Consider the following 15,538-nt stretch of genomic DNA (forward strand, 5'->3'; position numbering starts at 1 on the left):
ATATAGTCATCATGCAATCTGACTTCCAGTATTATATTGTCATTTCCTAGCCCCTCCACAAGACCACCAGATAAACAAACATGCACCAAATTACAAAAAAAGCAAGACATGAATGTAAAAAGTCTCACTGATAGTGTGCACCAAACAGCTCAACCTGTCTTAGTCTGTTTTAAAGTGTCTTCAAGTCCCTGAAAGGCATCAGCAACCTGGATAAATTCCAACACCTGCAAAGTGATACCAATTATGCATAAAGAAGTACAGATCAAGCATTTTTAGACCTGTGAGTGTGATGCTATCTAGATATTAAGCTCTTCTATTTTTAGGCAGCATTAAGGCTTGGTTTACACATTAGATCAATAATATATGTGAGGGATCTATCTGGATTTTCCAGTAGTAAAAGTTTAATAAAAATAGGTCCTTTTTGGCACTAATTGAAGCAAAAGTGAAAGTAATGCTGACACTTGTATCCTTGCCAAATTCCTGACCAGTAAACAAACACGCCTATAACTGGAGTTTCAGCTGTGAGACTACCAAGAGATGTTTTACCACATAAAGGCAAATCCAAAACATTTTGGCTTCCATATTTCATCTTTATTTAAAATTGCTGAATGTAAAGTTGAACCTTTATTAAATGCAATTTAATGAATATTTTTTTTTACAGTCAAATTTGATCAGATCATGAAGTACCGTTGAATTTATTCATTTTAATCTACTTAATGCATAAAATAATGTTGTTTTGGTGGCTAAGCATTTTGTTCAGCTTGTTACTTATATATTTTTCAATGCATTATATATTATTGATGTTGTTTGTAACATACAGAAATGGTCAGACCCTAGCAGATAAAATCAGAAAAAGAGGCTTTACTGGTTAGACCATAATCAAAACTCATAGTCAATAAACAAGCATAGGTCAAATCCAAAACAAATCACAAAGGGACAAGCATAACAAAAACAAGTAAACACGATTCAAAAAGGATAAGGCAAAAAAAAGGCAAAGTCGAAAGTCCACAAACACAGTCCGATATACAAGAAGGCAATAAACACAAGAAGAAACACTCAGTAGCTCTTAATGGAAGAATCAATACCTCACAAAGACTAAACTAAAGCCCAGGTTTAAATACTAACTACTACAAGTCATATGACAAACAAGACAGGTGTATCAGATTAGTATTCAGGCGAAGGGGAAAAGTGATTGGCTGTGGATGGTGATGCGACAGTCATGTGATCTCCAAAGGAGTTCTAGGAGGTGGAGTTCTCCAAAGAGTCAGATCCAGAGAGTGACATTTTAAAATATTTGATATTCAACCAAAAATGAAAACAAACATGCACTAACTTATGAACTAACTAGTTTGATAACTAGTTAACTTCTCTAAATTAGTTGAATCAGTGTATAAATCATTATTTTTGTAGGTCATACAGCTTATATATATATATATATATATATATATATATATATATATATATATATATATATATATATATATATATATATTATGTATTGATTCTACTACTTTAGAGATGCTAAATTATAATGCGAAAACTTCAGCTTTGAATCTCTCAAGGGACATATTAACCTTCCAATTACATTCCGGCTTCAATAATTATAAGTTAGTATAAACCTGTAAAAAAACACATGTGTGGACCTACTTGTGGATGACTGGTCTAAACCATACAGGCAGAGAGAGAGCGCGAGAGAGAGAGTGAGAGGACCACACACTGTGAGAAACATGGGCAGTTTTTATCCAGAGGGCAATGCAACAGTCACAGAGCTTCATGTGGAAAAAAAAATCAATCAAAAGACATCACGATCTATCATGTAGCACTAAGCATTTTATATGTGACAATAAAGAAACTGAGAGACGGCAAGAGGCTGGGAGAGAGTGAGCAAGGGTGAGAGAGAGAGATGTCAAAGACAGGCCGCCACCACTCCATGCTGAGTAACACGAACACCCCCCACTGAGCTGAACGTCACATCTCTCCGCATAAATCAAGCCTGTGAGCCGTCGCATCCACTGTCGTCCGCACGCAACGTCTGTGTCTGGGACTGAACGGCTGAGACTGATCATGGAAAGAGGCTAGATCATAAAAAACAAATTCTCCTTGTATCATTTAGAAAATGAAAGACTTTGATGCACTACAGAAGCATTAAAATTCAAAAATTCTAGGAATTATCTAGAAATTATCCTACTGTCAATTCATATTTTCCATGACCTTTCACTAAGCCTACAGTAGTTTAGCCCCACCCACTGACACTGAAATGAGTGTATGTATATCATCACTGTCATTTAACATGTTACTTAACCCTTACACATCTAGAGTTATTATGGCCGTGCTGTTGTACTGTGTTGCATGAATTACACCATTAGTCTAAATAATAAGTGACATAGGCAGTTGTGTAAGTAAGTTCCATTTCAATTTGATTAACATGATATTTTCACAGTTTGATATGCATTCTATATATATATATATATATAGTAGTCCATGATGCTGAAACTACTCAACACTACTAACCCTACAAGAACAATTACACAGCTAGCATCACTCAGTCTGACTCAGTGCTATTTCAGGATACATTTGTTACAGATCATGCCTACAGATTCATTTCTTTTTCCTCCAATATTCAATCCATTTCCTGCTGATATCATCTTAATACAGAGACCTGATATTGGATCACTGCCATCTCTACTTTTCATTCAAGTCATCATAAACTACCTCCTCTTCTATTTATGAGACCAAATGTTTGTTTGTATTAGAACTTGAGTTTCTTCACTTGTTTCGCTGATCTACAAGTGAGAAACAATTATGTAAACTTACACCATGCCTTTGTTATCACTGTGGATAATTGCGACTTCTAAAAATGTAACTGTCACTAAATCTACTGAAAACTTGTCTTCAAGGGTTCTTTAGTAAAGGAAACTGTTCTATTTAAAACCATGAGTTCTATACAGAGCCAATTCTTGTTTAAATGGTTCTTTGCATGGTGAAAGCGTTCTTCAGATTGATGGACAATGTGTTGTATATGTTTCTATATGGAACCTTTATGAAGATGATTCTATATAGCACCAAAAAGAGGTTCTGCTATTGCTACCATCTCAAGATTCTTGCAATAGACGGACATTTTCTGGTGCTATATAGAACCATTTTCAAAAAGGTTCTATATAGAACCACATATCAATCTCCATCAACCTGAAGAACAATTCCACCATGGAAAGAACCATTTAAGCATGAAATGGTTTCATATAGAACTCATAATTCTAAATAGAACCATTGCCTTTACCAAAGAACTCTTGAAGAACCATCCTTTTTAGGAGTGTATGTGAGATTTTCCAGCTTTAAAGACATGAAGAACCCCTGTATCTTCTGTATCTTAAAAGGAGGAACTTTTGAAAACTGCTTTCGAGTGTATTTTTTGAGGCAGCCTGTTTGAAATGTGGGCAGCACAGTGGCGCAGTGGGTAGTGCTGTTGCCTCACAGCGAGAATGGCCTGGGTTCGATTCTCGGCCGGGCGACCAGGGTCGTTTCTGTGTGGAGTTTGCATGTTCTCCCTGTGTCTGCGTGGGTTTCCTCCGGGTACTCCGGTTTCCTCCCACAGTCCAAAGACATGCAGTTAAGATAATTGGATACGCTAAATTGCTCCTAGGTGTGAATGTGTATGTCTGTCTGTCTGTCTGCCTTGTGATGGACTGGCGACCTGTCCAGGGTGTATCCTGCCTTCTGCCCAGTGACAGCTGGGATGGGCTCCAGCATGCCACCATGACCCAGAAGGATAAGTGGTTTAGATGATGTATGTTTGAAATGTTGTTGTTTGTTTGTTTTGTTTTTGTTAGCTGGCGATAGCAGAAAGAAGCCAGACAGCTAACCTTACTGCTAGCCAAATATTTTTTCACAACTGTATAACTGTGATAACTGTCTTGAAATCATAATTACAGTAGAGACAATAGATAACATGAATGACAAACACGGTTCACCAGTTGACAACAAGCTAAAAGCTAAACTTAACAAGGTACCTGCTTATCTAGATATCTTAACTCAGCTTGGCTCCTTTTCTCTGATGGAAAACATAAAAATAGTTATCTCTGGCGTCCACTTTCTGCTGAAATAAACACAGAATCCACAACCGGGTTGACTGTTTCATGCATGCTAGCTTGATTGTGTTTAATAGCTTGTAACTCATTGGCTCAGCTAGCCGTCAGGATTGGTTGACACCATGGAGATTCCCAGTGGCACAGCAATGAAGGGAAACATGAAAATGACAAATTTCTGTCAAATGGATGAGGGATATAATGCTGTGCTACAGAATATTGAATAATACACCAAATGCCATATTAAACCCTTTTTAATAGCCTAACCTAAAATAAAATTGTCTTAAAGAATTCCCATTACTTTATCCATCCCGCTGATAATAAAGAACAGGCATTTTCAAATGTAAAAAACAGTTCAAACCAAAAAGTTTTTATTATAACAACAATATGCTCTTCTTGTCTTGACTCTTCGTGACTCTTGGTCACTTCCTAACCTCCCTCTATCCCCAGCGCCATCACTGGCACTCGTGTCTATGCTTTAATTGCCATGAATGCCTTGTCATACATGGTGCTGACTAATGACTACTCTTCTCTGCTCTAATGATGCTCCTCTGGTGCAAATGAGCAGCCGCAAAACTCTCAACTCCGTGACTCGCCTCAGCTTCAGCTCCTTCTACTGGTGCTTAATTGAGCAGACCTTCTTCAGCATGACAAAACTTTTGGCCTGAGGGCTGACTCACTGTCCCCTCGTGTGTCCTCGCATGTAATTAGTGTAAATGTGAGACAACTACACATGACAGATGTACATATGTGAACATGCTAGAAGCAAATTATCTCATGAAGTGAGGCATTAGTGTAGATAAGGTGAAGCTCTACATGGAATTTGAATAGATGATAAAGTGTGAGTAAAGAGTAGAATTAATATGTAAAATAGTAAACTGTTGCCTCCTGAGTTGGGCAACCATCTAAATATTGGCCCTATTTTTGGAAGATTGCGATCTCCAGTGATGCCACAGTCATCCATGGCTGGGAGTCCAAGAGAGCAGAACTGGCCCCACTTTCTGGATGACTGTCCCTCCCGCCTCCACTTAGCATGAAGCTTCTGTTATCTGATCTAACAGAACTGGTAGTTAGTGTTCTCCTCCAAGCGTGTTGAGCTGTCTAATGACGTTTGAAGTAGTGGCAATTTAAAAAGATGTGCTGGTGCTTCACAAGTCCTTGAGGAAATGTGTTATGCTTCACCATCCCAGCTTGGTAGCATTGTTTGACATAGATAGACCTAGCTAGCAAGTGGAAGTGGCAAAGACAAAAAAACCGGGGTGAAAATTGGGTAAACATGAAAATGAAGCACATTATTTATTTGCATTCTGCTCATTTCTGGCCAATTTTAGTTTGCTTATATGTTCAGCTGCTGACTGAAAAGCTTATGATCAATGATAGGTTTGGTACTTGATTCTAGTAGTCATGTGGTCTTGTTCAGAATCTGACCAAATCGGCTGCACATAGAATGATATCTTATATACATTTTTAATGTATTAATTTCACTTGTTTTCTATGGGGTAAACATTATAAAAGCAGATTAAATGGCAAAATTAGTTATCAATGTGCAATGCCCTCAGTGAGCATAAAATAAGAATCAACATGTTGATATTAGTGTGTTACTAGAATGTGGTATGTGCTCTCTGTTAAATACAGCATGCATAATGGACTTGAGTACTGGGAATATTGTAAAACACATTTATATTGTAGTATGTGAACTGTATACAATAATGGTCTCTTCACCACTTTTTTCATTACACACACAATATGGACTGCAAACTGCTTCCTTCCTTTTGTGACTGTGTATTTGCTGTTTAAACCTTTGCATATGACTGCAGAAGATAGATAGATAGATAGATAGATGGATGATAGATGGATGGATGGATGGATGGATTGATGGATGGACGGTTGGATGGACAGGCATGCAGACAGACAGACAGACAGACAGACAGATAGACAGTTAGATATGTAATTATTTCAGCCAGACAGGTTGTTTCTTCTCATAATTTGTAAATGGATTTCTTTGATAGACTTTTTTCATTTTTAAAATTTTTAAATCTTTTTATACAGTTAATAAACATCAGCCCTACTGATGACAGACTTCTTTAAAAAATAAAAAATGAAAAATATTAAATGTAACCTTTTTGAACCTCAATATCACCATCCACCAGGTCTTCATCTTTATTAAAGGTCCAGCTGGAGAAAAGTGCTGAGACAGTGAAGTGTTTGTGTGTGCTTGGCGTGTGGAAACTTTTATTGACAGCAGTGTAGAATAAATGTCAGTGAAGTGGGCAGTAAAAGTGTTGGAGATTTGTGTCGGGGGGCTGGTGTAAGCTGTTTTCAGTTCGCTGGCCATGGTGTAAGTAGAAGGTCACAGGCGTGTGTTCTGTGTCTGCTCTGACATTTGGACTGAGGGCTGTTTCTCTGTTTTTCCTCTCCTGACTCAAGTGTCTGAAAGGCGGATTATCCCACAGGGACACTTGGGACACGATGACAGTGGGAAAGGTTGGGGAAGGACAAGGAGCAGTGGGGGCATATGGGCTCCACCTAAGAGAAAAATAATTAAGATGAAAGTTTGGTTGATTTGAACTCTTGCTTAAAAAACACTGACAGTGTCTGTTTAAGAAAACAGCATTCAGGAATGAGATGCTATTTTGATTGACAAATAAACATAATTTCAGCAATTTATTAGGCACTCATAACTTACTAGCTAGACTAAAAAGCTAAGCACCGTTGTTTGTAATTGTGAAAAGTGGGATTTATGCGAGGTTTTGCTTTTCAAAATAAGCTACAACTGAATGACTTAAAGCTGCTGGATAGTGTAGTGGATAACACCACCAGTCTGGACACTGAGGTTCACTTGCCTGCTGTTGTGAGAACACACCCCACTACACTCTTAAATAAATGATGCCACAAAGGTACAATGCCTTAGAAGATTCACTAAAGATCCATAATCCCACATTACATTGTTTCTGATAACTGTGTAGTTACACATTAACAATACATGCAACAACAATGTAACTACTAGTCCTGTATTCACTGTTACATATTACACACAGCTTACATAAAAACACATGCAAATACATTGTATCAACTTATCAACATCCATTTACAAGGGTATCTTGACAGCTATAAAAACATATTTCCTCTCAAGTTATTATGTATATGTAATAGGGTAATTACATTGGTATGATCTTTCCAAAAAGATATTACTCATTGTAACAGGAGAAGTATAGCTAGCTATATTAAAATAGTGCTTACACAGGAAGTGCCAGCGTTCTTAACATTTAGCTAGCTGTAGTATTGCTTGTGTGGTAACATGGTAACCACAGTTCTGGCTTATAAACATCTGTAATGTGATGGAATTTGCATAGCAACAGGAAAATGTGCTGGTACAAACATCAATATACTGCATTCTCAGAATTAAAGGTAGTAAACTGTCACTGTCTTGTCACTGGGGTGGGACCCTTAAGGGTACATCTCAGTACCCTTACTCAGGGAACATAACTGTACCATGATCCATTGAAATGATATTTTCTAAGTTGTACTGACTCCACACACCCCGTCTCGTCTCCAGGCTTTTTATTTTATTGTTCTGTTTTAAAACATCAGTTATGAAAAGGTACAAATACAAACTTTTCACCTGGAAAAAAAAAACTTATTTAAGGTACACAATTGGACCTTAAAACCACTGTTGTACCTTTGAGGGAACATTTACCTTGTTTTTACCTGGATGATCGAAAAATATACCTGCACAGAACCTTTATTTCTAACACCGTACCCCTCTATCAATAATATATTTAAAGCAAAATATTATAACACTATGTTTCAAGCATCAAGCAACATACATGTAATAACCTCCTTTTTTGTTCTAACTTTTCCCAATAGCCTTTTCAAGTTTACCAATGTGTCTTCTTCAGTATGAAGAGCAGGTGATAAATAATGATTTGACTTTTTTTTTTTTGTTTGTTTTCCAACTTGTTGAAAGCTTGAACTGAAGCTCTTTGGTCCAAAGGTGGTTGACAACATCTGAGTGTTTTGAGTGCTGACATCATAGCAAGGGATTAAATGGGTGGGCTTTGGTATTATTTTCAGGGTTTTCTCAGTTGTTCCTTTTGGCAGTTGTTCCTTCAGTTTTGCAGTTTTTTGCAAAGAAGACTGGTGAGATCTAAACAGCAAAATCCATTTAATCTGCTCCTGCAAATCAACAAAGAAAAGGTTTTGACAAACAAATTAAAAACCTTAGTGTCCCTGAAATGTTGTGGCATGTTGTGCCAGGTTTACCGAAAGAAAGCGGGCTTGGAGCAGATCCAGCGTCATTCATTTGTCCATTGATCAGAAAGTGCTGACGTAGGTAGGATCTGTCCTGTGATGGTGTTAAAAAGAATGTCAACACTTCTGACTCACAACCAAAGCTGAAAGCGTCCCCTGCTCATGCGTCAATACTCCTCAATTCAGTAAACGTGACTAAGTAGCTGTGTTCCAGTAATACAGTCAACACCCACAGAAACCTCACAATGAGTCACGATCAAGACTCTTTCTTTGGTGAAATTGCCTTTGTCTTGTAGGTGGATGCCAATATAAACACTAATGCCTTTATTTAATGTGGTTTGATGTGTGATATAAAAGTTCACATTAGTGCAAGAAGTTTGACTTGTTTTCCAAACACTGATTTTATTGTGTGTAGTATCCACTCTGTCCATCTATCTATCTATCTATCTATCTATCTATCTATCTATCTATCTATCTATCTATCTACATTAGATATGTTATGGAAAATATACATTATAGCCTTCATTAATTAGTTGTTAGTTATTTAGTTTAATATAAGCATGATTCCCAAACTTTATTTAAACATTCAACATAAATCCTTCAATATTAAACAAGCAGCCTGATTTTTAATTCATTTATGTTATTTTACTTTTTGAACATAAAATATTCATTTTAAAATGTATTTATTTATTAATCGGGGTAGCAAACAAATGACTGAATGAATAAATAAATATTTTTTTTTTTCTTTAATTAAACATAAAACCTGTTCTTTGTCTATTTAATTAAACATTACATACATACCAAGCTTTATTAATTTAATTATTTAGTTATATATTCATTGAATCATTAGACATACATAATGAACTTTTATTTATTAAATAAATAAATAAATAAATAAATAAAGTTCTTTCTTTCTTTCTTTCTTTAATTAAACATAAATCCTGGACTATACTGATTTAATTAAAAGTGACATACATCCCAAACATTATAATTTAGATTCTTTATTTATTTGTTTATTGAATCATTACACATATGATGTTGATTTTGTTTCTTGATGTGAACATCAAATGCACATCCAGTAAATGACTTTCTATTTATTTGTTTTAATAAATATTTGTTTATTTATTCTGTAGAGCGAATGGTCAGTCAGCCTACCATATTACGTTATTAAATTATAATGCATCAGCTGATATTTTCATCATGTTCTCATCCTTATGGCTCACTGTTTTTGTGTTTTGTGCAGGTGTAAAGAAGGCTTCCAGGGGATTCGCTGTGACCAGTTCCTGCCCAAAACGGACTCCATTCTGTCCGATCCCAGTGAGTGTCCATTTTACGCCTGACTTATTTATATACAAACACTGTATTGCTGTTTTGGTGGGTTGTACCATGTTATGCTGTATGAGTGTAAATGCTGCTGTGCTCCATCTACCCAGCCTGAACTGTAACCTGAGCTCAGTGGCCTCTCTCACTTTTTAAAGCACTGTCTCTCCCTCATGCAGAGCTGTCAAATGTGCCAACAATGGTGATGTTTTTGTCATCATGGGCATATTTTCAGTCTCAGAAAGAGTTAAAAACAACCACCCTTCATGTAATTGATTTCCAGCCATTACGTTTTTTAAATTTTTACATTTTTTCAATTAGATTATAAATAAGATAATTTACTTGAAAAGGTGACAAAAGCAGCTTTGAAAACTAGATTTGAATAAAGACATACAGAGAATTGAATATCTTAAAAATCCACTTCCGCTGTTGATTCAGATCTGAAAACATCCACAGATGCTTATGTCCATCCCTCCACTGTGAGAAGATAACTCAACACTATGCGTCTGAAAGGATGTGTAGCTGTGAAGAACTTCTTACTGATCAAAAAATGAAAGTTTTCAAATCAAATAAAAAGTTTTTGGTGTCCTCAGAACAGTGGACTGACCATCCCAGGGTCCAGACCTCAACATTAGTGAATGTTTTTGGGATTATTTGGGAGCAGAAAATGCAACCAAATTCTAAGACTGAACAAATTCCCTCAGATGTATTTGAAAACCAGTAAGTAAGTCCCCTAAAAAGAATAGAAAATTTAATAAAGACAAAGGGTGGATACACTTAGTACAGAATATTTTGGTATTGTGTTTGTTTGTTGTGTCATTTTCTATTGTTTTTTTCATTATTAACTTTTTCCTTATGCTGAAAAATCAATCATTTGTATTTAATGGCCATTTTGTCCATAAATTAAATAAATGTATGGTTGTATCTGCCTTTTGCATAGTACTATACAGGGACACAGTGACTGTCCACTGAGCAGTAGCTATCTGATACAGAACCACTGAGCATTAGAACTTGTGCAACATGAGTTTAGTAGAAACTAGGTATCAGGTTTGGCTTGCAGGTTGAACAGTATGAGCTTTAGAGATTTAAATCATATGTGAGAAGCCTTTGAAAATGATTCTGCAGACACAAACTCTCCCAGTGGCTCATGCATTCACACTGGCTCATCAAAGCTTCATTCCTTTTCCCTGAATAATGAATGAAATTCTGACATGATGCTCTGACTCTGTGATGGGTTCCTCAGGAATCTGACACAAGCCGTGTCTGTAAACAACTCAGCTTCTCAGTGAAATTGTTTCTGTAAACGGCCCGAACAAAAGCCCATTGGCAAATGGATAATCGGAGAGTCATTTCATTGTAATGCACAAATGCATCAGAGACGTTTCAGATTTCCTGTATTGTTATGCATGGATTCATCAGAGACAACAGAGATTCAACAAACTCCCAGCTTGAGCCGCTAGCACTGTGAAAATGGTCTGGCAAATTGTGTGCTATAAGTACAGTGTATCTAATAAAAAGGGAATTTATCTTGCTCTGCTTGACCTTGACCAACCTATTTATACATAAACAATGGAACTTTGATGAATTGATGCTAACACTATTGCTGATTAGGCGTGAATAAGATCTATTACATAGTTATTAACATATAATTACATCGTAATTACAATATAATAAGTTGTATTCCATTCAAATTAGTATTAGAAGACTTTAACCTGCACATTTGACTTATTTCCATTTGTTTTGGTGTCAAAAAGTATATATATATTTTTTTGCACAAAAGTTTATGTAAAACAATAACTTTTTCTCATAATTTAATTTCTCCTCTTCAATTTATGAAACACATAATCAACTGAAAGAATCTGCACTTTCAACAGAATCTATCTGCTTATTTTAAGTCAGAAAGAATTAAACAAGTCATTTATATCATGAAGAACTTAGGAGGGTTAAAATACCCCAATAACACAATCCTCAAAACCAGCTTTATTCCATAACATTAAAAGATGTCAATCTTTATTCTGTCTCTACTGTTTCTACTAAAATTAGTTGCCCAGTCTTTTTAGACTCTTTTCATTACTACAGTATTGTGTCCCTAATGTTCTTTTATCAAGGGCCAATTCACACTGATTTCCATGTATAGCATATGCAGTGGACATATTGTATACATTAATTTTTCAAAGCTATATGCAGGAGGACAGCTTATAGAGATGACTCTTGCATCTCTTCTGGGCTTTTGTTTTACACTGTGCTCTCACTGTCAAGGTTAGATGTTCTGTATAAGTGAACCTTCTTTTTCCATGTAGTCCTTTTTTTCAGTTTCAAGGTAAATACTGGACTCTTTTCAGTGGAAAAATGGTTTGACTTACCACTGTGTTGCAGATATGCCACGTCTTAACTTATCTGTCCTGGCATTTGGACAAGGAGACACACATCAGGGTTTAGAAAAATGGAATTAGGCACAGTTGAGCAAACAATCTGTACAAGCTGTGCAATATTTCTTCGATGTGCTCATGCATTCGCAGTGCTAGAAATCCATTCTTTTTACTGTGTTTGCCTGTGCATTCTGATCCCAGAGCTCCTACACTGAGAGGTGGGAACTGTGCCACAACCCTGGCAAAGAAATGCTTGCAAGCGCTAACAGCCCACCGGTGGCTAAGTAGCAGTTTACCCCAGGGCCACCTTCTTAATATCAATGAACTACCATCATGATGGACTGCAGCCCAGCAGTAGCAACTGGCAGTGATACTTTTATGAAATTTGCAGAAAGTGATTGTTGGACAAGCTCCACTAAGCCACTATTCATGATGCTTCCACTTTTATGGACACCAGACCTGAAATGGCACCGTGTCCTTGGACTCATAGAGTTTGTCTCAGGTACCTCCTAAAAACAGTAGATGACACATTCATGACAAACTGAAATTCTGGATTTTTGAACACAGCATCTCCTGCTTCCTAGCTAAAATCAAGCAATTTCAGCTGCTTGAGGTCTAAAAACTGTGGACACTCACTTAAGCTAGCACTTGTTTGGCTGCCATGTAAATATAAAATGTTCTTATAATGTGTTTACATTTGAATTAGAGGTGCTTATTTAGTGTTTATATACATACATACATATATATATATATATATATATATGTGTGTTTTTTTTGTTTTTTTATTTTTTGGATACAGGCCATAGCAATTCACTAATGTAGCTAATATAGCACCAGAAAATGAATGGAACTCATCTTGCACCAAACAGCTTAACCTTACAGCTATCCAATAGCCCCTTGTGTTTCCAAGTGGGAATTACAAGTCAGCTCTCTTGAGAAACTTTCCAAGTGGGAATTACAAGTCAGTTCTCTTGAGAAACGTTTCAATTGGGAATTACAAGTCAACTCTCTTGAGAAACCTTTCAATTGGGAATTACGAGTCAGCTCTCTTGAGAAACTTTTTAATTGGGAATTACTAGTCAGCTCTCTTGAAAAACCTCTGAAGTGGGAATTACAAATCAGGTCTCTTGAGAAACTTTCTGAGTGGGAATTACAAGTCAGCTCTACTGAGAAACTTTCTAAGCGGGAATTACAAGTCAGCTCTACTGAGAAACTTTCTAAGTGGGAATTACAAGTCATCTCTCTTGAGAAACGTTTAATTTGTGTATTACAAGTCATCTCTCTTGAGAAGCTTTCCATGTGGGAATTACAAGTGGAAAGGGTGTTCAAATAGATTTTTCCCACATGACCATTGGAAACATTCCACAGCAAGTGTTCACTATGTTAATGGTAAATATATCAATGCTTCATTAGACAGCAATCTTTCTGTATAGTTTCCTTGTCAGGGAATAAACAATATCTTCACAGTGGATTTATGTATTTATTGTTCATTGCGTTGTCAATGACAACCTCAATGCAGTTAGCAGTTATGATTTATGAATCTGTGGTTACTCCTCCTCCTTCTGGAGGTCTACTTTCCTGCAGAATCAATTATCACATCTAACATGGTGTTTCCCCCTTTCACATAACACCAATGCACCTGATCCAGCCAAGGTGTTCTGAGGATATTCATAAGCTGGAGCAAGTGTGGTTGGAAGGTAAATATCCATGACCAGAAGATAGTGACCACTCTAAACCATACAGACATTTTCCTTGTTTTTCTTCATTTTATGGGTAGTGAAACAGAAGTGCCCAGGCTTGGTATGGATTAGAGTTGTCAGTGTAAGAGTCCACTGGCCAGGCCGACAGACTCTACCCAAGCTTCTGCTGCAGAGTTGCTTCTACAAGTGACATGCTCTGCAGAATAGGGCACCACTTGTTTCCTGCGTCCTTGAATTCAGTGGACAGATATCACGTTCTTCCTATTTCTCTTTGTCTCTCTACCTCCAGTGCACTTGCACAGACTTCAGCATCAAAGTCTTCACAAGAGATTTTCTTTTCATGTTGTCCACTCTCGATAAAAAGAAAATAACGCAAAGTCCAGTCACATTATCCACCTGAATACAAATCAATGATGACTTTCTTCAAATAAAGAAGTTGAGAACCACTAGGATAAGGTCTGCTGGCATAGACTGTACTGAAACTTTTATTCTGGCTGTCAGAAAAGAAAATGAAACAATATTTGGAGATAAACTGGGATGAGGTTAAAAGCTGCCTCTGCTCATGTTTCTCCATTCACTTCCCTCTTGGCTTGTTCATTTCTGTTGATTAATAAACATGAGTACATGGTACTGAAACTACCAATCAGGGTCAGACTATCAACAAAATAAGGAAACAAAAATAACTTTCATAGATTAAATACACCTTTAAAAAAGATGATATTTCATGGGTTCTTTAGTAAAGGGATGTCTAGAACCATGAGTTCTATATAGAACCATTGCATGATCAAATGGTTCTTTGCATGATGAAAAAGGTTTTTTTTTCAGATATTTATGTTAAATATGTTGTACACATTTATAAATGATGGTTCTTAAAGGGTTCTTAAGCAAAGAAAATGGTTCTATATCAAACATGAACACTCAAAGAACCCTTTTCATGATTAAAAAGTTCTTTGCATCATTAAAGGGGTCTTCAGATTGACGGAGAATATGCTGTAGATGGTTCTATACAGAACCAAAGAGGTTCTATACAGCATCAAAAAGCATTCTTCTATTGTTATGATTTCAAGCCTGTAACTTTCAATGCTTTAATGATGCAAAGAAGCCTTTAATCATGCAAAGGGTTCTTTGAGGGTTTATGGTCCTATGTAGAATCATTTTCTATACTAAAGAATGCTTGATGATTGCTTGATAATTTTAAATGTGTAAGGATCTATCTAGAACATTTTTGAACATGGTTCTATATAGCACCAACATGATTTGTTATTGTGACAAGCTTGACATTGTGACAAAATAAGAATTATTTTTGGTACTATAATGCTATGGAGAACCCTTTTTTGGTGCTATAATGCTATGGAGAACCCTTTTTTTTGGTGCTATAAAGCTATGGAGAACCCTTTTTGGTGCTATAAAGATTTTGGTGAATCATTTCAAAAAGATTCCACATAGAACCATCTATAACAAATTATCCATCAATCTGAAGAATGTCTTCACCATGCAATGAGTTTTTTGAAGATGAAATGGTTCAATATAGAGCTCAAGGTTTTAAATAGAATAATTTCTTTTACTAAAGAAGAACCATTTTAAGCATTTATATAATGAACCATATAATTATTGGCCACTTTATTAGAAACCCTTCCCTTCTAGCTCCACCTTCCTGGTGTACAGTTAGAGACTGTAGCCCATCTTCTGATGCACAATTTATCCATCCTCTAGCTCTTCATGAATGCTCAGTTTCTGAGCACTGAATTGACCCTGACTAGATATTTTTGGGTGGTAGACAACTAATGTATCAGACATATGTAGAAATGCCAGCAGC

General features: G+C 36.4%; 1 protein-coding gene across 1 annotated transcript in view; it reads left to right on the top strand.

The window, feature by feature from the left end:
* The window catches only part of LOC118810959 (pro-neuregulin-3, membrane-bound isoform), a 526,122-nt gene that overhangs the window by 436,483 nt on the left and 74,101 nt on the right, over positions 1–15,538 (top strand). Inside the window, 1 exon segment of the mRNA XM_036575126.1 lies at positions 9,577–9,650. Coding sequence (XP_036431019.1) covers positions 9,577–9,650 — 74 coding nt within the window.

Source organism: Colossoma macropomum, unplaced genomic scaffold (assembly GCF_904425465.1).
Source record: "Colossoma macropomum unplaced genomic scaffold, Colossoma_macropomum, whole genome shotgun sequence".
In the NCBI taxonomy this organism is placed as follows: domain Eukaryota; kingdom Metazoa; phylum Chordata; class Actinopteri; order Characiformes; family Serrasalmidae; genus Colossoma; species Colossoma macropomum.